At 36.7% G+C, this 26,169-nt stretch overlaps 4 protein-coding genes and 1 long non-coding RNA gene across 10 annotated transcripts in view; 3 read left to right on the top strand and 2 right to left on the bottom strand.

The window, feature by feature from the left end:
* Nucleotides 1-24,395, top strand: part of LOC138929194 (uncharacterized) — a 40,983-nt gene extending 16,588 nt beyond the window's left edge. Inside the window, exons 2-3 of the long non-coding RNA XR_011445647.1 lie at nt 2,295-2,391; nt 24,003-24,395. This is a non-coding gene — a long non-coding RNA (uncharacterized lncRNA). The remainder of the gene's footprint in view (nt 1-2,294; nt 2,392-24,002) is intronic.
* The window catches only part of Flo2 (flotillin-2), a 115,697-nt gene that overhangs the window by 56,759 nt on the left and 32,769 nt on the right, over nt 1-26,169 (top strand). The window lies entirely within an intron of this gene.
* Nucleotides 2,707-14,706, bottom strand: LOC108079180 (glucose dehydrogenase [FAD, quinone]). Of its 2 annotated transcripts, none has more exons than XM_017173431.3 (4): nt 14,529-14,706; nt 13,358-14,014; nt 5,122-5,372; nt 2,707-5,052 (listed from the first exon to the last, which is right to left on the bottom strand). In XM_017173431.3, the coding sequence occupies exons 2-4, from the start codon at nt 13,813-13,815 to the stop codon at nt 3,608-3,610; spliced, it is 2,154 nt and encodes a 717-aa protein (XP_017028920.1). In that variant the 5' UTR covers nt 13,816-14,014; nt 14,529-14,706; the 3' UTR covers nt 2,707-3,607. The 2 variants fall into 2 exon arrangements, with proteins under 2 accessions (XP_017028920.1, XP_017028921.1); XM_017173432.3 differs by having other exon boundaries at nt 14,546-14,581.
* LOC108079194 (probable E3 ubiquitin-protein ligase makorin-1) lies at nt 17,650-19,045 on the top strand. Its single transcript, XM_017173456.3, is given in 1 exon segment — nt 17,650-19,045. A coding segment is annotated over 1 exon segment (1,050 nt). The 5' UTR covers nt 17,650-17,741; the 3' UTR covers nt 18,792-19,045.
* On the bottom strand, nt 22,452-26,155 carry LOC108079187 (glucose dehydrogenase [FAD, quinone]). Its single transcript, XM_017173444.3, has 3 exons — nt 26,016-26,155; nt 24,506-25,490; nt 22,452-23,470 (listed from the first exon to the last, which is right to left on the bottom strand). The coding sequence occupies exons 2-3, from the start codon at nt 25,479-25,481 to the stop codon at nt 22,569-22,571; spliced, it is 1,878 nt and encodes a 625-aa protein (XP_017028933.1). The 5' UTR covers nt 25,482-25,490; nt 26,016-26,155; the 3' UTR covers nt 22,452-22,568.

Below are 26,169 nucleotides of genomic sequence, written 5' to 3'. Positions count from 1 at the left end.
AATATTGTGTCCAAGTTTTACATCGATCATAGTAAAATTGACGAAGTTATGCGGAGTTGAACGAAGGTCGGTTGGTGTTAAATGCATGAGAATCGCAATTTTTAAAGCGCTCTCCTGAAAAATTCAATTTTTCAAATCGGTGTACACGATTACAGAAAAACTACTGGACCGATCGATTTGAAATTTGGCACACACATTCTTTAACTAATTCCTCAGGTATTCACGTCGGCCTTTTTTTAATTTTTAATTTTTATATATTTTTAAATTAAGAAATAACGTTTTTTTTTTAGTCAAAAATCGGGTTTTTGACTTTCAAATTTCCTAAAAAATCACAAAAAAACTAAAAAAAATAAAACGCTTCCTGAATACCTCGAGACACTTATCCTTTAACGAATGAGGTATAATTTTTTTAGATCGGATGATCCTGTGGACTGTTAGGATGTACACCGCAAAACAACTTTTTTTTGAGGCGACTCGGGAGATTCCCTATAACTTCTCTACCTCTAAATATTTTTCAATACAAAATTTATAAAAAATTATTCAAATGTTGTGTTATTATATGGTATTTAATTCATTAAGCTAACTTAAGCCGTTCCGCCACAATAATTTTTTGAAAAGTGGCCTTTTTTGCACCGAATTAACCTTACCCCCCCTTAATTAATTTCTTAATTATTAATTAATTTCTTAATTATTAATTAATTTCCTAATTATTAATTAATTTCTTAATTATTAATTAATTTCTTAATTATTAATTAATTTCTTAATTATTAATTAATTTCTTAATTATTAATTCATTTCTTAATTATTAATTCATTTCTTAATTATTAATTATTTTCTTAATTATTAATTAATCTCTTAACCATTAATTAATTTCTTAATTATTAATTAATTTCTAAATTATTAAATAATTTCTTAATTATTAATTATTTTCTTAATTATTAGTTAGTTTCTTTATTATTTATTAATTACTTTATTAATTAATTAGTTTCCTTCTTATTGATTAATTTATTAACTATTTATTAATTAGTGTTTTCCCCAAGTGTCCCCAGTGGGAGAAGGCAATATGCAAAAAGAGTTCACTCACAAAGCGGGAGCGGGGGCAACTTTCGTTTTCATTCAGATGTCTGCAAATTAATTCGCTCTTTTTAGTTTTTTTTTGTTTTTTTTTTCATGGGTTTTACTTGGTTTTTTCTTGGTTTTTTTTTACTTGCTTTTTTTGTGGACGGTCATTGCTTTTGCAGTATAAATATTTATGCGTTGCACTTGAGAGCACTGGAATTGGAATTGGAATCGGAATCGGACTTAACGCTGGAGATGGCTCAGATTTATGGCCGTCTTCCGCGACCCGAGGCTACAAATTCAGAAAACAGAAACAAAAAACAAAAAAAATAAATAAATAAAATTAGCAATTAGCCGCCTTGATTTGTTGTGCATTTTGTTAACAAATTAAATGCATTATTCAATGCGATTATTTATTATCCCCTCGGTCTACGCACCGTTAAGCGAGTTTAATGTGTACTTAATTGCAATCATCATCATAGGCTGTAACTGCTGGGCCATTGTAATCGCAATCGTAATTCGTAGTTTCAATTGAAATTGAGACTGGCAAAGCGAAATTAATTTGCTCAAAGGGAAATTATCGGGATTATAGCATTGGCATTAGTATTACTTAGCATTTGAGGCTCATCAAACCGCAACGGATTAGTTAGATTCGCTGGAGTCCATCCGCCGAGAAAATGAGGAACTTCCAATTGGCTTAAAAAAAAACTAAATACTTCCTTAATTAATTCGTAGAAATAATAATAATAATTGTAGATGTTTTGTAGAGATTAAGGGGAGTCTAGAGTTATAAAAACACATAAATCCTTAAATAGCTTCAAATAGGAAGAAAATGTGATGTTCTCATAAATATTATGACTTAACCATATTATTTATTAGATTTTATAATTTTAAAAGATTTGATATATTTTAAAAATTTTATAGATCTATAAATTTGATAGATTATAAAGATTTTTAAATTGCCATTTTTTTTGTCTATAATTAATTTCTTGAATTTTTCTTAGACGAGAAATTCTTATATATTATTAATTTTATCCTATAACTATATTTTTCCTACCTTTTACCACCTTTAAATTTAAATTTCACCTTTAAACTATTTTTAAATTAATTTTAAGCTTTATTTAAGCTCTAAGATGGCTCTTGGCCAGGCTTATGTCCAAATTTGGCCACCTAAAGCTTTCCCGTTAAGCCCAACTATTTCCTACATTAATTTTCTCAATTTCTTTCCTTTGCAGGTAAGCTTGGCTTAAGCTTTTTTGTAATGAATTCACAACCTTTGGAACTATCAAACTGTAAGCTGTAAGCGTGGCTTAAACTATAAAGCGTAAAACTGTAAGTCATCTATGTTTATTATTCAAGTTTTAAACCTTTTTTAAATGTGTAAAAAAGTCGTGTTGAAATTGGTAAAATTTTAAATTAATTTGAGAAAATATTTGTATATTTTTATAGCATTAATAAATATTTAAGGGTGTGAAGAAAACAAGCTTACCAAAGTACTACCAACATAGTTTAGTGTTATTTATTTCCTTAAAAAATAAATGCTCTTGGTGATAGATATATTTTTTGTTTATTTATTTATTCGATTTATTTAGTTTCGTTTACATTTTTTAAAAAACTAATTAAACATTTACATTCGCAATCCTCGACTTACAAACTAATTGAGGTACTCCCAGTGTACGCGGCGTCAAGCAAACTATAAAAGTTAACAACAAAAAAAAAATACACATTTAGATTAGATACACATTAAACAAAACTAAAAAAAAAAGAAATACATATGAATTAGCATAAATGACTCGATATTTACATGAAGCGCTTAATTGACTAATTTCATGGGCGGGGTGTCAGCAGGGGCAATTATTGGGGATCAGGGTGGAATTTTTGCTATTTTTTTGTACTTTTTTTTATTTTATATATATATTTTTTAGAAGCTACAGCGCGAAAGAAAGAATAGGGTAAGCTTAATGAAGAGCTTAATAAATTAAATTTGTTTACTAAAGAAGCCATTTTACAGTTGACAAGGATTAAGGGTTAAGAAATCGATAATTTAAATAAAAATAATATTTTTGCTTGATATTTCATATATATTATTGAAATAAATATTAATTTTAACTTCTTAGTCTTTCTCAATACCACAGCACTGAAAATCGATAAAAAAAATTTATAGGTTATATTGACATAAAATATCGGACCAAAATCATGTTGAAAGTTTCACATTTTGATATATTAAAATTAAAAATATTTTAAAATATTATCGAAAACAGGGTGAAATATATTTGTTCATCGGGAATTGCTTCGATATATATTTATTTTCAAATTAAAATATCGCTTTCGCGTCAGTTATCGAACCAATATCGATATATATCGCTATTTTCTACATTCCCTTTATGTTCCAAGTCAAAACTGTAGTTTGGCGAAAGTTTTTGCTAAGATATTCCGCGTCCCACTACACTCCCCTGCTGCCCCCGCTAATTGACCCCTTGTCGTTGACCCCTTTGACCTAACCAAAAAACCCCCCTGTTCCAACCCCCTCTTTTGATTTAAGAACCCGCTATGACCTTGGCAAGGGCCACTGATGCACCGGCGATATTGCCGCCTCACTGGAGTTCAGGGAACGCTTGCTGCGCCACTGGGTTCGCGGCGGGGCCTGACCTTGACCCACGTCCAAGCCCAGGCCAAGGCCCTGACCTTGACCATACGCCCCCGCACCCTGTGGGGCAGTGGTGGGCGTCAGCCATAGTTGCTTGATAAGATCGGCGCCCTTTTCGCCAATCATTACCACCGGGGCATGGATATTGCCATTGGTTATTGCTGGCATCACGCTGGCATCAATCACCCGCAGACCCGGGATGCCGTAGACCCTTAACTGGGGATCCACAACTGCCCAGGGGTCAGTGGGTGGGCCCATCTTGGCCGTGCCACTCATATGATAGATGGTCATCGTGTACTGCCGTATAAAGCAGTTCCAGTAGTCATCCGTGAACAAGGTGAGATGCCGGCAATTGGGCAGCGGTTTGCTCCAGAATCTCGCACCGAATCTCTTCATTGCCTGCGTCTCGCCCATGGCCACCGCCGCCTTGACGCCCTCCCTCAGGACATTCACATCGTCCGGATGCGTTAGGTAGTTGTGATATAGCAGTGGATACCTCAGGGGATTCTTTGAGGCCAGCTTAATGTAGCCCCGACTCTTGGGACGCAGCATCATGGGAAAGATGCCGAAGACATCACGGTTGTTCACCTCCCCGAAAACCTCTTGGTAGAACTCATCGGTCAATCCGTGGGCAGTCTTCACCTGTGATCCACCGTCGGACATTACCGATGCCGAGGTCATCATAAAGTTCATATCCGGCCAATCATCACTGGCATTGGCATATTTGGTATTTATGAAAGCCACCGCTTCCAGACCAATGCTGGAGGTCAGGGGACCATCCTCCGTAATGGCATACCTCAAAGCCGTATTGATATTCACCATTCGTTTCATCACAATCGAAATGGGATAATCGATAAGGAAGGCTATCCCACCGACGGCTATGTGATCCTGTAGATTCTGTCCCACGCCCGGCAGATGCTGGACCAGAGGTATGCCCACTCTGGCCAGCTCCTCGCCATGTCCAATGCCCGAGAGCATCATCAGATGTGGCGAGCCAATGGCTCCCGCAGAGAGGATCACCTCTCGGGTGGCATAAACATTCTGAAGGCGTCCATCCCGTATAAACTGCACACCGGTGGCACGTTTCGTCTTGGGATCCGTGAGCACCTTGGTCACATGTGAGAACAAAGCCACATGGAGATTGGGTCGCAGCCGAGCGGGTCGCAAAAAAGACTTGGCCGTTGAGCTGCGGGAACCGCGTCGCATATTGAATTGATAGAAACCAAAGCCCGTTTGCTGTTCTCCATTCACATCGACAATGTCGTAGCCCATCTCCTCGCCGGCCTGCAGGAAGGCGGGACCAATGGGTGTATTGTATGGAGAGTCTTGCACGGTCCATAAGCCACCTAGGGAAATAATATACATATATATATTATATAGATTTATAATGCTCCTTGACTTGCTTGTTCACCCACCTGTTCCATGGTATCGCTTGTTCTTGGCCAAATACGGATTCCTTTGATCCTCAGACTTTCGAAAGTAAGGCAGGATTTCCTCATAGGACCATCCTGGATTCCCAAACTCTGCCCACTGATCAAAGTCTCGTTTATTTCCACGAATATATAGCATTGTGTTGAGCACAGAACTGCCGCCCAGGACCTTGCCTCTGGTCCAGCAGCAGCGCTTGTCCTTCATCGCCTGACAGGCCGTTGGCTGTGGTTGGGTTCTGGGAATAAAATTAAAAAATAGTTATATAAATAATAATAAACATACTTTCTTTTTTGTTTTTTTATTAAGTAAAGAAAATCTGTGAAAAATCAATTAGCGAATCTTGGCTTGACTTCGTAATTCACCACAAAACGGGCTGAAAAAGAGATATCCATTAATTTTGCGGGCAAGTAAACAAAGCGACAATGAAAGCGCTTTAGTAAAAAAAATATGAGCAAAAAAAATGCCACGCCCACACCTCGAAAAAAACCAAATTGCCCAGTGGCCAAGTGAATTACAACACAGCCAGCGCTGGTGTTAAGCGCTCATTAGGCCAAGCTCAGGAAAAAAAAAATACAAAAATAAAAATAACATTCATGAGGCAATGAACCACACGACCGACCTCCCCAGAGCACTTGTGCCCTTTAAACGCTTGTCCCTCGGCATCCACGAGATACTTGTATCTGTATCTATGTATCTGTGTATCTACAAGTGGCATTTTAAGTGAAGAAAATATATATAACAACCAGAAAAGGTGCCTGAACCCAGCAGGAAATCCAGCCAAATATAATTCTCTGGAACTAATAATTGCTGGCGGGAAATGGAAACCATGAGGCGGAGAGTAAACTCAATTAAGGCAACAATTTCAAGCTCTACGAATATTAACGGATATATCGCAGGCCCCCGTAGCTACGCATTTTGTTAAGATAATAATCTTCTCCTTCGCTTCTCTCAAATTCCCAGCATTATTCCGTGAGTGCAGTCAATATAAAACCACCCGGCAAATTGGCCAAACAAAACGATTTGACAAATCTCAGCAAGTTAAGTTTTTGAGCTGAATCCGATACCAAATCGGTTTCTTTTGGGTGAGCTAAACATATAGGAAGTCTTTTTTTTTGTGTCGTTAATTAAAACACAAATTACCAGTGACAGGCAACAATCAAGAGACCAGAGACTAGGAGAGACTTAACCACATTCAGCTGAGAAAAGTACGATGAAAACAAAACGGAAATCGAATGCCAGTTGCGGAAAACTTGGCCAGCAATGATTTTACTATTTTCTAACATGGTTCATGGTGACGGGGGGATAAGCGTGCCAAAGCCAAGGGAGATAAAAGCACTAAACCTTGGCTTGAGATACTCTATAATATATTTATATATATCCTAACTGAAAACTTTAAACTAGGATTGTAAATGGAGTAAAGTGTGATATAGTTTAGCTATTTAAATAATAACAACGCTCAATGTTGTATTGAAAATATCGTAAACTTTTATATATCGAATTTTGAAATATTGAAAAATATCGTATTTGACTTTTAAATGTTGATATTATTGCTCAATATTATGCCAAAAATATCGTAAGCTTTTAAATATTAAAATTTTAAATATCGATAAAATTTCAATATTATCGTGAATTTTTTTTGATATTGTATTTAAATTGAAAAATATTAGAAAATAATGCATTATATTTTAAAATATTAATATTATCGCTCAATAACATGTCGATACTATCGTAAGCTTTGATGTGTTGATATTTCAAATATCGATACAATTTCGATATTATCAAGAAATATCAGAAGAATTTTATTTAAATTAATCTGGCTCTTTTTCCGATAATATTCTTACCAAATATCAAACAAAATATCGATTTATGGCACATCTGCAAATTGCAACAATTAAATATCGATAAACCTATATGGTTTATCGATATTTTCTGCCATCCCCGTTTAAAACTACTAAATTTAGAATACTTTTTGTGCCTTCTAGAATTTATTACCCACGAAATATCTACGATATTTACTTCCTAAATCAAGTTAAATTATGGGACTTAAATAATAATGGATATACCTTCAGCTAGCGTATATAAACCCCAGCTGTGGGACGACTGCAGCTGTTGGGTTGGCCTGTCCCTCTGATGTCTCCCCATGGTCCATCATTCGCTTGTTTGGGATGCATTTGCATCTCTCCTTTGATTTTATCTTTAACGATATTCACCTGGCACCTCTGACATTTCGTGGTTTAACCAAGGGTTAGGGTTATGTCTAGGGCCAAGGGTTTTCGGGTTAATCGTAATAGTAATTAGCATGCGACATTTCTATGATTTATGCTGCCCAGATAGGCGTCGTCCACGCTGTATATATATGTATATTTAAATTTAGATATTTATTTTCAACGGCTTTAACACTTTGAACCAATGACGAGCCATTAATATCAATTCGCGCCACCGTAACCCCACCACTGTGGCACATTGTTTGGCATACTGACTTATTGGCTACGTGCGCGGGCCCAGACAGCAAAATAGTAAAGGAAACTAGTGAACAGAAAAAAAAAAAAAAAAATAAAATAAAACCAACTGAACTGGTGAAGAAAAAAAAGTAGAGAAAAAACTTTCGCCCCAAGCTTCGGCTCGGCCTCAACTTGGACTTCCATCTGACTCTGTGCGACGCCCAACTGACGCAATTTGTTTGCTTTTTATTAGCCATTTAACAGTTAACTCACATAAACGTAACCAATTATTATTAACTCATTTCGCTTAGTTTATTTGACGTTTTTTTTGTTCGCGTAAATCTCTTTTCCCTTTTTAACAATTAAACAATTAAAATACAGGCGGAAATAAAGCTAAGAATGCGGAAGTGCGTGGACCTAAACCAATTAAAATAAGATTCCTTTGAAGACTTAAAAACGGCAATTAAAATTTGCAAAATAAACTAAATGTTAGTTTAAAGTCAAGTCAAAGTTGAACAAATAAAAATTATTACAAATATTTTAAAGAAATAACTAGGCTAAGGTTCAGGTACAACTACAATTTCGAATGAAAATTATAATAATAACCTCTTAAAAAATAAATCATAATAATTTCTAAAATAAAGAAATACTAAAGTTAAAGCCTTTCAACTTGAAGTCTGCAAAAGTAACTGTGCAACCTTGTATGAAAAACTCATTACTGACATAATATTTAAAGATTTAAAGATAATCCCAAAAGCGATTTAGTTTTCGTGGATCTAGAAACACACGCATTAGGGACATTCACTAAGCCAGCAATCATAATTGCCGCGCTTATGAAATGAATATGCATGCCGAAAATTTGAGTTGATTGCATTATTTTTCGTAATTGTTTAATGCTCGTTAACCGAAAGTTGGTTAAGGCCTCTCGGTCTTTGGAGTTCCCCAAGCCATGGAACAAAATAAACAAAAAACGAAAAAAAGAGCAGGGAAACGCATTGGGATGGAACCGCCGTTGATTGCCATATAAAATCACTTAGCAGTCGCATTAAGCTGTAAAACGGGCACCGATTCACCAATAAAATGGGATGATGGGTGGGAAAATTATTGCTTGCCTTGATAAAGATTTGACAGAAAAGTTAAGTAAAGAAAAGTTATAGACAAAATTATTATAATTCGTAGAAAAGGATCCTTGCCATCGTTCTCCTTGGGAAGCACTTTATGTTTTTTGTTCTTTGTCATTGTTTCCCCTAGGAACGAAGCCATTCAATGTTTCGTTTCCTTTGTTTCAAATTCCTTTTCTTTTTAAAAAGATGAACACTTCTTTGTTCTATTTCGCAAATCATTTTTAGGTAAATAATGATAATAGTTTTCTACTTTCCCATTACATTTATAATGTTATTTAACCAATATTTAAGTAAAGAAAACTTTTCCATTTTGCATCATCATTAGTGAGGAACCCACTAATTCGCTGGTGTTAATTAGATTAACAGCATTTTAGGTGGAATCGGATGGAGTGTCATAATATTTTTCCATTCGATTGGGTAAAAATAACATTTATGAATAACGACATTTTTTTATTCATCATCTATTGCTAACCCTTCTTTTTATTATTATTTTTGTTATGCAGTTGATTTTGTTTTGTTATTTTATGGTGGACAAGTGTCTCTCTCGTTTATGGCCCAGTTGACACAATTCGGAGTATCGATACTCGGTACTTGGTACACACGGAATCGAGTAAGACGCCCGACCGACCGACCGACCAACCCACCGAAGCCTGTCCATTTAACCGGCTCACGTTTGCTTTTGGCTTTGGCCGATGATTGGCAATCGTCGGATGGGGCCGGTCTTTTTGGTCATATTCAGGTGCAATCGCCAAGTGTCGATGCCGTTTCGTTTCCACTCGTTCCGCTCCATTCCGTTCCGTGCCATTTCCAAAATAAAACCTGTAGGCCGCTTAACCCACTTTATACATTGATACCATTCCGCCTTGGAGCACCGCGATCCGATCCGGTTTTTTCTTGGAAGATTATTATTAAAGTAGGATATCCCGATAACTCAGAACGTACACATAAATTAATGGAATTTGAAACAGTGGAAATCAGAATTGGGCACAAGTTTAAAATTTATATTAATAGCAATAATTTCAAGAGACTTTTTTGATATATTTCTTAATTGACATAAAGAAAAAGAAGCACAATTAATTTTAAAAAATATTAAAGTACTGTTTATACAAAATAAAAAAAAAAATAATTTAATTATTTTATTTATAATACCCTACAACTCTACTCTTTTTCTCAGTGCAATTAAGCTTGATGCCCGCCTGTAGCTTGCATTTTAAATGCGAACCCGAATCTGTCAGGGGCGTGTCTCCCTCACCTTTTGGGATGCCAAAAAAAAAATATTCGTCCCAAAGTCGCGGGGAATTTAATGATGCAGCCAGCGGATAATAGGGGTCAACTGTTGGCCCGTTGGGGGAGTTACGTAAAAATGAGGAAAAGTGGTTACAACTTACAAATATTTACTCCACGCAGAACCATTGTTGGTTATAGCTGGCGCCCACTGTGTGGCCCATTAAAAATTTGAATACTTTTCAAATGGCTTTTGCGAAAAGTTGCTTATGGCAAGGCTTATGAAATACTTGTCGGCAAAGTCGTAAATTTAATAGCAATTATCCTGTAATCGAAGCTTTATTTGAGTTATGTTTGACTAACATGTGAGAAGTAACGAGTACGGAGTAGCGAGTAAGGATTTTGATACAATAAAATTTAAAAAAGGATCCTTGCCAATATTCCAATTAGAATTCGTTTAATGTTGTTTTTTTGTCATCGTTCCCTGTTCCATTTTCTATGTTTCAAAATCAAATAAATTCCTTATTCCAAACAGTTTCAAATGTATGTTGCTTTCATTCCATTTCCCATTTAAAATTAACAAGAAAACCGCCTTTCCACGACCTTGAACCCCTGGAGACACGACGGCGACGACGACGACGTGATTTTTGGCACTTTCTCAGACAGGGTGAAACTTTTTTTCGCGCCGGTCAATCAAGATTACCATTAAAGCCGGTGATTGACGTGAGAGTGATAGGTGGTTTTTTGTTATATTGTTGTTTTTCAATTCAGTTTTAAGACCGCTGCAATTTCTATTGACTTAATTTGCCTCCGCAAAGCGGTTTTCGAGTGGCGATTTGTACACACAGTGCACCCAAAACAAACACTCTTGCAACTGGCACCGGACAATTCACTCACTCTTTTCATTTTTTTAACGTATTTCGTTGGCATAAGCCAGCTGACTGGATACTCAGATACACGGATACTTGGATACATGGACAAGAAATGCAGATACAGATACGCGACTCTCGCGACTTTGCGAATGATGCAATGATTCAGAAACACACTCGATTATATTGCCACACTCAGTGCACGAACTTTAAGTTGCACGGCAAGAAATTGTAGTATTTATCAAGACTATTGAGAAGGTTTATTAATTATTAAATGGGAAAAATAAAGTTATTTCAAATGAATTAAATAAATAATACCAAACTAAGACCCATTGAGTAGTTGTAAATTTAAAGAAAATATGTTTATTGGGATAATACAATTATCAGATAGATATTATGAATTATTATTTTAATATAATTTCATTATTAACTTTGTAGAATATTTTTTTCTTGGTGTTTCCTTTTCTTTTGTTCCATTTTTTGTTTCGTTTCGCATGCGCTTTTAGCAGTTGATTGCATTCACTTACGCAAAAGCGGAATGGAATGGCATAGAAACAATAATGGAGGGAAATATAAATGGAATCGGAATGGGAATACTAATGAATGTGGAATTCTGAAAGTGAAACTCCCAGCCAAAAGCGAAGAAGACCCCAAAAGAAAACCCCCAAAAAGCCAAAGATCGCCGCTAGGCCTAAAACCCAACCCAAAACCAAATCGAAAACCAATCCCCCTGTCACATTAAACAGTTAAATGGATTACGGTATTGGTAACACGCTCGAACAAAATTCCACAAAAAATGCCAATGCTCTCATGAATAATTAAGCAGTTCGGAGTCCACAGGTGGCGGCGGCCACCGGTGATCATCAGCTGTTATTAATGAAATGCTGCCGTGAGATAGAAAACGATCTTAATGAAACGCCAGGCCCGCCCAAAGAAAAAACAAAAATCAAAACTTTATCCGCAGGGCAGGCCTGTCTAACGGTAGCCCGTTCTAATTCGAATCAGTCATAGAAGCATTAACCATTTTCCATTTGTTGTCTAATGGAGGCTTGAAACCCAAAGCACTTAATTGCCGCTCGAAAGCGACTCACAACAATAAGAGGAAGATTATCCATCGAGAAGATACTGGTTGTTAAATGGTTAATCGTTTGCATTTGTCTTTAACTTTATCTTTATCGAATTGGAACGTTCTGGGGGGAATAGAGAGGTTGAAACAGGGGAAGAAAGTCTTTTGGGGGAAAGTGAAAGATTTGAGAAATGGGAACTTTAAACAGAAGCCAAAAGAGTGCAGTCTTATATGGAAAAATTATCATATAACAATAGTTCTTTTAACTTGTTTTGACTGTAAATTAAAGTAAATAACAATTAAGACCTTTTTGGGAACAATAAAAGTGGAACAAAAGGCATATTATTTCCTTCAAAATGAAACAAAGATGAAATATAGATTGGTTAGCATTTTTGAATATTAAAATGAAACAAATATAAAATAGATGTTTAAGAAAAGAAAGGTAAATAACAATTAAGAGCTTTTTGGGAACAATTAAAGTGCAACAAAAGCCATGAAATGTAAATTGGTTGGAATTTTTTGAATTTAAAAATGAAACAATTATAAAACAAGTTTAACTACCAATTTAAAAGCAACCATAGCTTATTTTTTAATTAATAAAATATTTTTGTAAAAATTAATTAGCTATTAATTAATTAGGAATTATAATACATAAGCAAACATTTACCTAGTAACATGAGTAAATGCCTTCTTTAGGCACACATTAATGCCCAGTAAACATAATTCGCAACTACTCAATATTGACGCCAATGCATCATCTATCTCCCCCCCGTATCTTTCAGTTTGCACAGACATTATGTCGCATTATATTTCCTGCCATGTGAAATGTCAGCCAGATTACTCAGTTTGGTTTCCCTTTCTGTTTCGGGGAGTGCTGTTTGCGTGTGAAGACGGCGGGCAAATATAGTCTGAAATTCGGCAGGCAGTTGCTAACTAAACGAGCTAAAACCCGGCCTTTTGACTTGCCTGAACCAAACCGAACTCACACCAGCCAACAAGTCGAGCTGAGCTGTCTTTTTGGCCCATTCGGAATGCTAATGATGGACGCAACTCATCGATGGATGGGCTCTGGGCGGATTTGCATGCCAGAATTTGGTTTTGGAAAACCGTCTAGTCATATTGGGCTTGAAGTCAAAGTTTGGCTTTTTTCGATTTGGGTGACTAAGTCAAAAGGGGCGAGCAAACAAAAACAAAAGTGACAACGGAAATTGTTTGTTGCCACCCAAACTGGGCCACTGCTAAGGTTAGGCTTGACTTGACCCACTTGGGAATATATTTGCTGCTTTGAAACGGAAGGAAGTTGTGAAAATTTAAGAGAAAATTCCAAAAAAACCTTGAAAGTTACGGTTTTTAAAGGGTTCTTTCTTCAGAAAAGGTAAAAGTAATTATAAAAGAAAAATTATAAATAAACCTTGCTACATCTTCTTTTATATTTAATAAATAAATAATAAATTAAAACAAAATTAATCAATCAAAATTAAAAGCTCCTTCCTTACCTATATTTCCAATCCATTTTGCTTTTGTGCAAATATAACGATAGGAGCGGCACATCGGAGATCTCAGTCTCATGGCCGCCGGCCTCGAGGAGCAGCACCTTCCAGTGCGGAATCTCCGAGAGACGTGAGGCCAGCACAGTGCCCGCTGAGCCGCCGCCAATGATGATAAAGTCATAGGCCAGCTCCACTTGCTGGACATTGAAGGGTCGATTCTCCGGATCGAAGAGGTCATAGTTGTAATAAGCTATAGCGGCGATTAGGAACGGCAGGATTGTAAGCTTCCCAACGCCAATCACTGCGGTGGCCAATTTAATGGCTCCGGCAATGGCCAGTCCGAGTTTGGAGGCGCCTATGGCCGCCACTCCAGCGGTGGCCGCCGCCTTAGAAGCGGCGCTCGCCTTGAACAGAAGTCCGCCCACGGAGACGGCGGCGGCGCCCAAAGCGGGAACCACAACCATTGTAGGATATTTTCGATTTGGGAAGGAATTTGGGGGAAAGAAAAAGCCAGATTTTTTCTAGATTTTTCTATATCTTTTCCACAATTTGTTTGGGATTTTCCGTAGCACTTTAAGCTTTACAGGCTTCACACTGCATTGCAACCGAGTTAATCCAACACTTTCATTCGATTTTTGCATTCACAGTCACTGCAATCGCACACTGAGAAAAAAATTTACAAAAACATTAAAACAATTGATTTTTGAAGGATTCAAAAAAAAAAAATGTTCTTAAAAGTCAACAAATTTGCTCAAAAAATAAATTTAATAAAAAATTATGAATTAATAAAATACCTAATTTTGGTAAACAATTTAGATTTAATATATATTTTATATAATTGTTTTTTCTCTGACTTTTAGGATTTTTTTTTTTTTGAAAAATATGTACTTATAAATCAAATTAATATTTACTATTAATAACACACTACAGTATTTTGTGTTGTAATTTATTTTAATAATCTTTAAAAATCCAAAATAAAAATTCTATAAACTTTTTTATATTTTCTCGCAGTGTCCCGTCTGTGGCACGTTCACTTGCCTTCTTTCAGCACTTTCATTTAGGCCAATAAAAAAAAAAACAAAAAGGAGGCCGGAATAAATAAACACAAAAATAAATCAATTGTAATGTTTGTGTAGTATTATTAATATATATTTTTTTGTTAATTTTTAACGCGCACTTTGTATCGGTTAATACCGGAATTATTTGAATAACCGGGTAACTACTCGCTCGCCTCGCCAGCCCGTTTCGTTTTAGGCCAACCGCCTCGCTTGGCAGTCGCTGCGTTTCTGTCTTTTCTGTTTTTCAAAGTTTTTCGAGCCGCAAAAGCCACTCGCCTGCGACGCCGTTGCTGTTGCTGCTGCTTTCCCGCTGCAGCTGTGCCGGCAGAGGCTGCGGTAGCGCCGGCAGAGAATCGCTGCCACCGAACAGTTGCGCATGCGCACCGTTGCCCCTGCCTTTTCTTTGCTTTTGTTTTTGTTTTGTTTGCTAAGCCAGCCAAGCCAATATGCACTCACTCTCTCAAAAAAAAAAAAAAAAGACAGCTCAGTGTACAGGCTTTTATTTATGGCATTCTCCTTGAAGGTTTTTAAAAAATAAAAAGAAAAATTAGAGAAGTTTTTGTTAGCTTTATTAAAAAAAATTACTATATAGATTATCTTTATAATTAATATTAAAAATATTTATATATTAAATTTTTATTATATAATTAAATTATATTTTATTTATTAAATTATTTATATTCATATATTTTTTTAATTTATTTTCTATTTTATATATTTTTTAATTTCAAATTTAATTTAATTTTTTTTTTTTTGTAATTTTTTATATACATTTAAAAATTTTTTTTTTTTTTGTAGTTTTTGTAATTTTATTTAAATTTTTTTTATTTTATTTCATATACATTTTTTTTATTTTCTTTTATTTTATATAATGTTATAAATTATGAAAGGATTTTTGTTTGTTTCCTTGGGAAATATTTTCAAGGTTTTGCGTTAAAAAAAAATCGCAAAATAAGGCAAAATAACTAAATGAAGAGCAACATGACTCCTTTAGTAAATTGGACTCTTTGATTTCTCATCCGTTGCTCTCTCCTCTGCGTTTGCCGGTTGGGAAACGTTATCCAGCTGTCTCTCCCTCTGCCTCTCTTTTTCGCACTCTCGCCCACATGCGCTGCGGTTGCAATTGTTGTTGTTGTTACTGTTACTTACGCTGTACTGATGCTGCCTTACGAAACGGTGCAGCCTCGTGCCTCTCATTCGAACACATGTGTAATGCCTGTAAAATACAAACAGTAGAGGTGAAAGTAATAACATTACTTTAATTTTAAAACTTTTTAATCATAAATAAGTAGAGTTTATAATAATAACTAATAAATGAATAGTATTATAAATAAGTAATATTTAAATATAATATATATTTAAAAATGAAATAAATCAAGCAAATATTTAGTTACAAATTTTAAATAAACAAGGAATTATTTAAAAGTTTTGTTAAAAAAAATATATGCACAATATATTCATATTTATCTTGTAAAAAAAACCCTATTATTTTACCTTTAACTGTCCCTACATGTACATAGTATATCTGACATTTGCGGTTTCTTTTCACTGCTTCTTCTTCTTGCTATTTACTCTTTTCCTTTGCTTGTTTGGCTCTCTTCTTCTTGCTGGTATTTCCTTGCAGACGACCTTCAGGCTCTACGCTCCACTGTTTACAGTTATGAGCACTTGGCTCTTCGCTCTCTTGATTTTGAGTTTTGGGCCTGAGTTCCACTTTGAGTTTTAGTCTTTTTTTTTTTTTTTTGTATATTTGGGATTGCTCACGTAAGCCATATAAGAAGAAAAACTGAAAACATACAGGCAATGGTCAATAAATTGATTTCCCTATAATTCAAAAGAATTAAACACAATTATCCGTTGATCATATTAAATGATTCAAAAGTATTTGAAGTTGTGCACATTAAATTCTGACTTTTAAAAAGCTAACCTGTACCTGTACCTGTATTGACCTCAAAAGACAGCTGGCAGAAGAATTACAATCAATTGACCAGTTTGGCATTGAAGTCAGCGAAGAGTTTAATATAAAAAAAAATCCAGAGATTCAAGTGAAATTTCTGGCATTTATTTAGTTGTTTGTGGGTTGTGTTTTTTCTTGTTGTTGGTTATTGTTCCACGGTTCAACCGGTTTTCAGAGAGGCAATTGACAAACCACATTACACCTGTTATCGGGCGGATATTTGAACGCAACTAGTTGTTTTTTTTTCGAATCACTTGAATGCAGAATTGAATGGAATTTAAATTCGCCAAAATTGTACCGTTTTCTGAGATGCTTACCCTAATATACATATGGTTATATGCAATTTCTGGTTCCGATTTCCGTGTTGCTTTTGCATTCATTGTTGTATAATCAAGGCAATATCCGGTCAAGGATTAACTTTTAATGGGAGGAGGTGTGAGTGAGTGAATTATCTTTCAAGGAAATCTGTTGGAATTTTAATAAACTATAAGCTATATATCATAGAAATTGAGAAAGATTAGTGCCATTATTTTAAATATTTAATTTCGGCATTTAATACTACATATTTAAATTTGAATTTTGAAAGTTAAAAAGAGAATATGACCACACTGCGTATGAGTAATTTTTAATTAATTTACAACCGTGCGTATGAGTAATGCTCCTGAAAAAAAACCTAGAATCTCTTAGATTTTTCCTACTTTTAATCTTAATTATCATTTAATTAAGTAACTTAAGTAGGTTAGCCCGTATCTATTGTCTTTTTTCGGCAATTATCGTGGCAAACTTGATACATTTCCCAATTGTATTTCACAGCACCTGAGATCGATCCACTTCTCCACTAACCAACTTGGTTAATGTAATGACGAAAGTCACACGCAATATAATGTCCGAAAATGTGACGATCGTTTGATATATCACCATCTAATGGGACAAGGTCAGACCAAGTCCAAGATCAAGCGATTCGACCAGAGTTTTCCATGCGAATGTGATTTTGTTTTATTTCTTATGCCCTTGCAGAGGGATTATAATTTCAGTTAAAAGATGGTAAAGCAGTGAAGGAGGCATTTCCAATTATATAAATCATATACAATTTTTGGAGTTACATCGTTAGAAAAATTAGCAAAACAAAAATAAAATTAACCTCATAAAAACTAAGACAGAAACGCTTTCCGAATTTAATTTAATATTTTGGCTGAGTTATAAATTTAAAAAATTTTGGGGCTTTACCCAAAAATTATTAAAAAAAAAATTTCACCGAATAAGCATCGATGTTTGTGCTAGCACTAACTTTTTCCTAGTCAAAAATAAACTTCTCACAGACATATTTGCTTTGAGATCTGCTTTTTGTTTGAAAAATCAAACCTTATATAGCAAAATGATTGCCTTTGTAAACAGCGATCCAGCCAGCAGAGACAGGACCCTTGGCCGGAGTCACACTATTTGCCGGTACTACATCCGGGGCATTTGTCGCTTCGGGGAGCTTTGTCGCTTCTCCCACGACCTGGGTGATGCTGGCCATCCAGAGATTGGCGAGGTTGTACCGGCAGAAAGCCCACGGCCCAGCACTACCAGCAGAAGCAGTCACAGCATTGACCAGCCCCAAAACTGGGTGAATGCACAAGTGTTTGTGCCCAGCCAGGAACCCCAGGCGAAAACGGAAACGAACATTGACATAGACATGAAGGCACCTTCAGAGTTAGAGTTTCAACCCATCGCTTCCTGGGCCGAACTTTTAGGACAATACCCAACTCTCATCGAACCCGCTTCCGTGGACGAAGTGTGTCCGTATGGGATAACTCCATGCCTATGGAAAGAGCATTGCCCGTATCGTATCCACATGGAATTGTGTGAAATGTGCCAGCAATATTGCATGCATCCCACGGATCAGGATCAGCGTAAGGTGCACATACGCGAGTGCCTCGAGGAGCACGAGGAGGCGATGGAGCTCTCCTTTGCCGTTGCCAGATCCCAGGACAAGACATGCGGCATATGCTTCGATACGATCATGGAAAAAACTGGTCGCGAGAAGCGCTTTGGTATCCTGCCCAATTGCATTCACATCTTTTGCCTGGAGTGCATTCGCACATGGCGTCAGACAAAATTTGATCATAAAATAACCCGAGCCTGTCCCGAATGCCGCGTCTCCTCGGACTTTGTCTGTCCGAGTGTATTTTGGGTGGAGACCAAGGAGGATAAGGAGAAACTGCTGAATAATTATCGCCATGTCTTGGGCACCAAGGATTGCAAATATTTTAAAAATGGCGAGGGCAAGTGTCCCTTTGGTAACAAATGTTTCTACAAGCATGCCCTAACCAATGGATAGCTTATCGATGTGGGATTGCCGAAGCAAAGCAGGCGGGATGATCAATCGCTGGAGACGTTTTCAAGTGATTCAAACTCCGAGATGTGGGATACCGACTACTGATCGTGACTACTGCCTTAAACGATATATAATATATATATATATAATAATGATGCTGAAAAAAACGAAATTAAACAAGAAAAACGTTGTATTTGGTTACCAAATTTCAGTTTGCATAAATATTTATTCTCCGCCAAAATGCAATGGAATTGCATTGTATTAAATTCAATTAAAATGATATATATTTTATACCATTGACAAGTGGTTCAACTTAAAGATCCCAGAGAAACGTTATAATGCATCATAATTAAATAAAATAAAGGGTATAAATACGTAAATTATACTAGTAAAATTAATTCAATTTGGGTTTCTTTTTTCCATTTTCCTCTTAATTAAAAGGTTTATTTGTCTTGTGAATATTTGTGGGTACTTTGAAAACTCGTTCTTGGGAATTTGTGCGTATTTTCTTTAAGGTTTTTTATGAGCCAAGCTGTTGACAAGTCAAGGATGGCTTAATTTATTCGGGTTAAGGCTTCATTTAATTGCTGACCCTGTGAGAGACCATCACTTAGGGCTTCAAATTCAAGTTTATTTTATTTGTGTGATAGTTCTGCCATATAACGGGGTCAACTACTTGATAAAAAATTGTAATCAAGCATTTTAGAGGTTTGTGTTGACTAGAAACCTTTTTAAAGAAATATTAAGGAAATATAAAATATAATAAATAAAATATATAATACATATTTATAATATATTTAAAAAATTCTCTAAATTCCCTTTCATTTTTAATAATTGAAAAATATTACTGAAAGAAAAAAACCCATTACTTTTACCCATAAAAAAAAAACCCTCTAATAAGCACTAATGCCTCATAATGGCGTTGGTTCCCAGGCTTCTGTGCATATTTAATCAACAATTTCCGCTACAGTTACAATTAGTGTTACACTAACCTGCACGCCAAACGATTTCCGGCAAGATCTTTGTACTTTACTTCTCGAAACTCACTCTTACACACGCTATATTATTTCTCCGAGGGGTCCCCCCAATTGCCCAATCGACAAACAGTTTTGGCTCGAGGGCAATTAAAAGTGAAAATAGAAGAGGCCACAAAAAAAGGGGCAAAATAAAAAAGAGTTGGGCAAATTGAAGAGGCGCCAAAGAAAGGGTGACATAATAATATTCGTACTGCCTCCAAAAGTCTTCTTTTTTTTTCAATGCCTGCCCGGCTTTATCTTTGCGCTGCGTCATCCGCATCTCCATCCATGGCTCCATCTGAAAATGAACTTCATTAAACGACAAATGCAAGAAACGAAGCCATGGGCTAATGGCATCATTGCGGCGAGTACTCGTAACTCGTCCAATGATGGTGGCGTGCGTGACACGACATTTGGGTTTTTTCTTCATCTAATCCAAAACTTGACTTTAAATAATTTAAATATATTATTATTTTTTTTAATTTAATATTTAATAATTTAACATTTACAATAGATTTTTCTCGTAATAGAATTATTTATTTTTTATAAATTTATTTTTTATAATTAAAATATTTAAATAGGCTTTTTGAAGATTAGCAATTTATGATAATTAATAAACAAAATGTTGTTTGCCTAGATCAAGAAAGATTCGCTGCCGCCAAAAAGTATGCTATGATTTCTGTATTTATTTATTTTATTTTATTTCTGAATCTTTTAAAAATTAGCTATTAATTAGTGCTATATTTCAGCTTTTTGAAGATTTGAAATTAATTAGTGCTATATTGAAGTATGCTATGATTTTTGTAAAACTCTTTTTCTTTATGAGACTTTCCAAAAAGCACGACACTTTTTATAGTGGCGAGTTAGTAATTAATTATGGCCACCTGGTTAGTGTCAAACCCACTCACGATCTGGTCTTCTCACGTCCATCTCCGATTTGTATCTCTCGGATCTCGGCTCGTGTATCTGAACGGCAGTCGAGCATGCCGGATTTGGCCGACGTGCCCGACATCCAAGCACTACTCGCACTCAATACTCGTGGGTATTTAGGTTACCACTTGGGTTACCCATAGAAGGCTGTGGGGGCGTGGCTTCCTCCTCTGACTGGTAGCCAAAAAGACTGACATTTAGTAGCCAACACAACACAAAAAAAAAAAAAAAGAAAAACCGCAGCGCGAGCATCTCTCATCTTTCATCTAATCACTAAAAACTCCTAAACTGTACAAATTTTGTTTGTGCTTTTTTTCTGCTTTCGGACTTTAGGAATTTCCGTTTTCCCCTACTTCCACTACTGTTTTTTTTTTTATGTATGTTTCCACTTTCCACCGACACACCGAATGTGTCAGGTATTCCACTTACCCATTAACCACTATCCGAGCTCGTATCGCGAGCGATTTCGTTTAATTGGATTCCATTTTGCGGTTCGGTTTGGTCAAGTGCAGGAGGAAAAAAAAAAGAAAAGAAGAGTGATTACGAGACCTTAGCGAGCGACCCGTGGCAATTGAATGGAAAATGGTGTGTTTACGAAACAATCATTATATTAAAAGCACATTTTCCAGCCATTTTAAAATGTGTGTGTGTAGCTGGGATAAGTTAGCTTTTCAGGCTAATTGAATTGTTTTCGAAGATACCAAATCAAATAATTAAATTGTAGAGGGTTGGGGCATGAACTGCGCTTTTCTCTCTCTTCAAAAAACACAATATAAACTCAAATCCCACCTCTATTGTATAATTGCGAGTGTGGCCGAAACACTTTTGGCCAACAATTAATTGCGTTTAGTTTTTTGGTATGCATTAGATGAACGCCGAAAGGCTCAAACAAAGCCGAAAACTGGCACGCTTCGCGCCGTCTGCAAATATTTTACAAATTGAGCGCCAATTTGCCAAAAAAAAAATTTATAAAATATATATATAAAGGCGAAATGAAAAGTGAAAGCTGTCAATCAAAAATGAAACGAGCTAACCAGGCCGACCGAGCATCGAGTGTCGCCCCAGACTCAATAGCAAACAATCGCCACTCCATGCTGATGGTGCAGTTTATTTTGTGTATATTTTATTTTTTTACGTATTTATCAGCATCATTGAAAAAATCACACCCAATATTTTGTGATTTTCGTGGAATTTGTTCAATTTCCTTAAAAGGAGATATTATTCACTGAAAACTAAATGGTTTTTGTTGAAAGTATCCATAGGAGACCTATCTTGAGCTGTGGTGTTGAATATAAATATAAAGTAAACATGTTTATAATAAAAAAATAAACTTGGATCTACAAATTTGAGTAATATTTAGGGTTAAATATAAAAATATTAAGACCCTCAAATTGCCTTGCAACATTTATGGATGTTGGGCAACACACATTTTTCCTAGCAACATTTACTTGTGTATTTTGTTATGTTAGATTCACTATTTTTATACCCATTGCCTGGTTTATCTTCCTTTTAAAAAAGAGGTTAAAAAATTTAATTTAGTTTTAACTTTTGTGAATTTTTTTGCATTAAAAACAGGCTTAAAAAATTAATTTAACTACATCTTTTAAGAGTCACAGTTTAGGAGTCACTGTTAAAAGTTTTTAGCTTGGACACCAACCACAGCCAAAGCGATCGTGTAGTTTTTTGTGGAAACCCAAGTGTAGAATGTATGAAAAAACAAACTAAGAAGTATTTTTGTAATGTTTTTTAAGAAATTTTAAATTTAACTAAAAAGTAACCCGTAAATTCTTCACAAAATAAAATAATACAGAAATTTAGACACATTTTTATATAAATTTTATATTTATTAGAGAAAAAAAAAACTAAAAAAAAGAAGCGCTTTATGACACTGGAAAACTTAAAGCTACAGAATGTCTACTCGTAAAATATAACTCGCTTAGAGCTCGTTGTGCTGCACCTTGCCCAGATGATCCTCCTTGATCATGTCCGCTCCCTTCTCGCCAATCATGATGCAGGCGGCATTGGTATTGGCTCCCACAATATCAGGCATAATGCTGGCATCGATCACACGCAGTCCCTTGGCGCCATGGACACGAAGACGTGGATCTACGACGGCTGTGGGATCGGTTGAGGGTCCCATGCGAGTGGTGCCCACCGGATGGTAGACAGTGGTGGTCATATGACGGATATAACAGCGCCAGTACTCATCCGATTGATACTTCAGGCCGTTGCACTTCTCCAAGTCCAACTTGTGGAGCGTGGTCTCTCGTTCGCTAAAGGCCTTCGTGTTCGGCAGATTCTTGTAGATATTGAGAGCCCTGATATACGTATCCACATCGCGTTCATCGGTCATATAGCCGGGATCCAAGATGGGGGCATCGAGATAATTGGCCGTCTTCAGAGTCAGACTGCCGGCTGAGAAGGGTTTGAGGTGGAGCAAGTAGGTGATGTAGGTATTCGTATTCTGATTGGCCGACAAAATGCTCTTGGCCACACGGTCATTGAAGCCCGTGGCAGCCACGTAGCCCTTCAGCTCGGGACTCTGCATCAGGCTAAAGAAGTTTGTGGTCTGAATATCCGGATTGGGACCCTCAATCGAGGTGGTGTTGATGAAGCCGGTGAGGGCGGTGGCCTCATGATGCAACAGCTTGCTGTAGCGACCCATGAGCAGGTTATACATGGCATCCACCAGCTCCTCCTCGGTGGGTTTTCTGGCTGTGGATTTGTCAATCTGAAAGATGACGGGCAGACTGGCATGATCCTTGAGGTTGTGGCCCACGGGCAGGTCCAATTTTACGGGAATGCCCAGGCTCTTGAGGTGATCGGCGGGGCCGATGCCTGGGGAAGAGAAAAATAGAGATTTTTGGAGATTAAGAAATTGCAAATAATTAAAGCTTTCTTAAAATTATTAAAATTATTAAATTAATTTAAATAAAAATATTTTAAAGCTTTCTTAAAATGATTATTATTATTTTTAAATTAAAATTAAAATAATTTAATTAATTATTAATAATTAAAACTTTCTCAAAATGTTTTAAATTATTTTTAAATTAAATTAAAATTAAAGCTTTCTAAAAATGATTAAAATTATTCCTAAATTAAAATAAAAACAATTAAGGCTTTCTTACTTGTTTACTTGTTCTAAAACCAGTTGGGAATTCTACTCCGTACATAATTTCCCACTATAAACCCTGTCTCTGGCTAAACATTCTAAAATAAAAACCTGTCACATAGTTTTTCTATTAAAATGCATGAAAAACGTGTTCTTTTTGAGCCTACATTTACTTTGTTTTGATTTCTATTATAAATTTAAGCGAAATATATATTAAACAACCTCCTAATTAGTTATAATTTGCCTTTCTCTTTCCAGGTATGTACAATTGCTACACTTGAAAGCGAAGCTCGTAACTCATCATCTGGTAAAATATGGGAGACCCTTAACTTCTAGGGAAAGTACCGGGTGGAAAAAAACGCTCTATCGTTGAAGTTATTATTCCTCTTTTTGTGCTGTTGTTAATATCTCGTTATACATGTATATGTTTATGATCCGGACGGTGATCGCTTGACCTTGGGCGTGTGACTTTGACATGGCATCGACACCGGGTCCGGTTCTCTGATATCGGGATTCGTGGTGATTCCGACTATCTAATCGCACTTATCAAGAGTCAGAGTCGTTTCCCAGGTCTTTAGATGCAGTCAAAAAACACACAGAAGCTAAGCCAAACTATAAACAACTTGACTTAAATGAGGGATTATAATAAATTTAGCTACAGTTTTTTTTTTTTTTTATAGAGATGAAATTATGGGAAACTCATAAAATATAATTTTGTAAAGAACATAAAACCAATGGTTTAAGGGAAAGATTTATCTCACCTGAGAGCAGCAGTAGTTGCGGCGAACCAATGGCTCCTCCAGACAGGATAATCTCCTTGCTGGCCCGCACCGTATACTCCTTGCTGCCGCGATGCACAAAGGTCACGCTCTCGGCTCTGTTCTGGCCATCCAAATTGATCTTCTTGACATGAGCATGTCGCAGGATGTGCAGATTGGGTGTATCCTTACGCAAATGAGAGCGGGCGGTGGTTATGCGACGTCCGCCATCCTGGGTGCCCAGAATATCAATTTGCCCCACAAAAGATCCCTCGGTAAAGTCCGGAGCACTGCCATAGCCCATTTCCTGCATGCCAGCACGTATCGTGGTTCTAAACTCATTATCCGAAACGTAGTTATTAATGCCCATGGGTCCACCAACGCCATGATCCCCCGGCTTGTAGTCCGGCCGCGTGGAACGCAAATCCTCCGCCTTGCGGAAGTGCTCCAGCACCGAGTCATAGCCCCAGCCAGGATTACCCCTGCGCTCCCAGTCGTCAAAGTCCTCCCGAGTGCCTCTGGCATAGATCATGGCATTCATGCCATTCGTTCCGCCCAGCATCTTGCCTCGCGGCCAGTGGCAGCTCTCGCCCAGCATGGCCATGCAGGCGCGTCCATTGGGCTCCGAATGATACTGCCAGTCCCAGTCGGAGAACTGGGTGGCCATGTGCCAGGCCACGAATTCCGTCTCAATGGGCGGATCACCGCCGGCCTCCAGCAATAGAACCTTCCAGTTGGACTCCTCGACCAAACGGCCAGCCACTACGGCACCAGAACTGCCTGAACCAATTACAATAAAGTCATAGTCCTCGCCCTGGAAGCCACCGTTCTTGTCTAGCCAATCGCCACGATCCTCGGGCCACTGCTGCTGGCCACTCAGGTCACAGAACTTGGCTATCAGGGTGGACAGGAGCAGGGACATGAGCGTGTTGGCCGGACCCGCTGAACGGGCGGCGCACTGGGCGCTCAGAAACTCCATTTTAAAGAGCTGGAAAAAAAGAAGAGATATATAAATAGATCAGGAAATATCCACTGGAAGCTATTAAGTTATTAAAAAAAAAAAAACTAAAACTATATAACTTATTCCCTAAATAGTATATTTATTTTCCTTGAATTTTTCGGAGTAAATATTATATTTAATCACGACAGCTTTTATCCACAGCTTAACTTTCTTTTAACTCTTTAAAAGATCAGGAAAAATCCTGCGAAAACTATCAAATTATTTCCCACAGAACCACCATTTCCTTGTGTTTTTTTTCTATTTTTTTCTGATAAATAAATAATCAGAATAGAATTAACCTTAATAAATTAGGGGAAAAATCTCTTGAACCTATCAAGTTTTTTTTTAAAGACACACAAAAAACTAGGACATTTTTTTCTATTTTCTCCGTAACCAGTAAAACTTTTCTCCCCTGGTTAAGTTCCTGTTAAATCCTGGTTAATCTAGGCCTCGTTTCCTGTTTATTTCGAAATTTTCCCAGCGAATTCTCCTACATTTTTCCAACTTACTCACCAGTTATATCCTCTAAAAAGTATTAACTAGTGCTCTTTTAGTTATTTTTCTGGTTATCCTCGGGTTAAGTCAAGCCCGTAGTCTTTGGTCCGCCGCACGTTAGCTCGCTCTCTCCGCTGAACGGCAACTGGTGTGCGGGACCGGTATGAGTCCG

The sequence above is a fragment of the Drosophila kikkawai genome, chromosome X (assembly GCF_030179895.1).
Source record: "Drosophila kikkawai strain 14028-0561.14 chromosome X, DkikHiC1v2, whole genome shotgun sequence".
Lineage (NCBI taxonomy): Eukaryota > Metazoa > Arthropoda > Insecta > Diptera > Drosophilidae > Drosophila > Drosophila kikkawai.
This window is presented reverse-complemented; position numbering and strand designations above follow the sequence as displayed.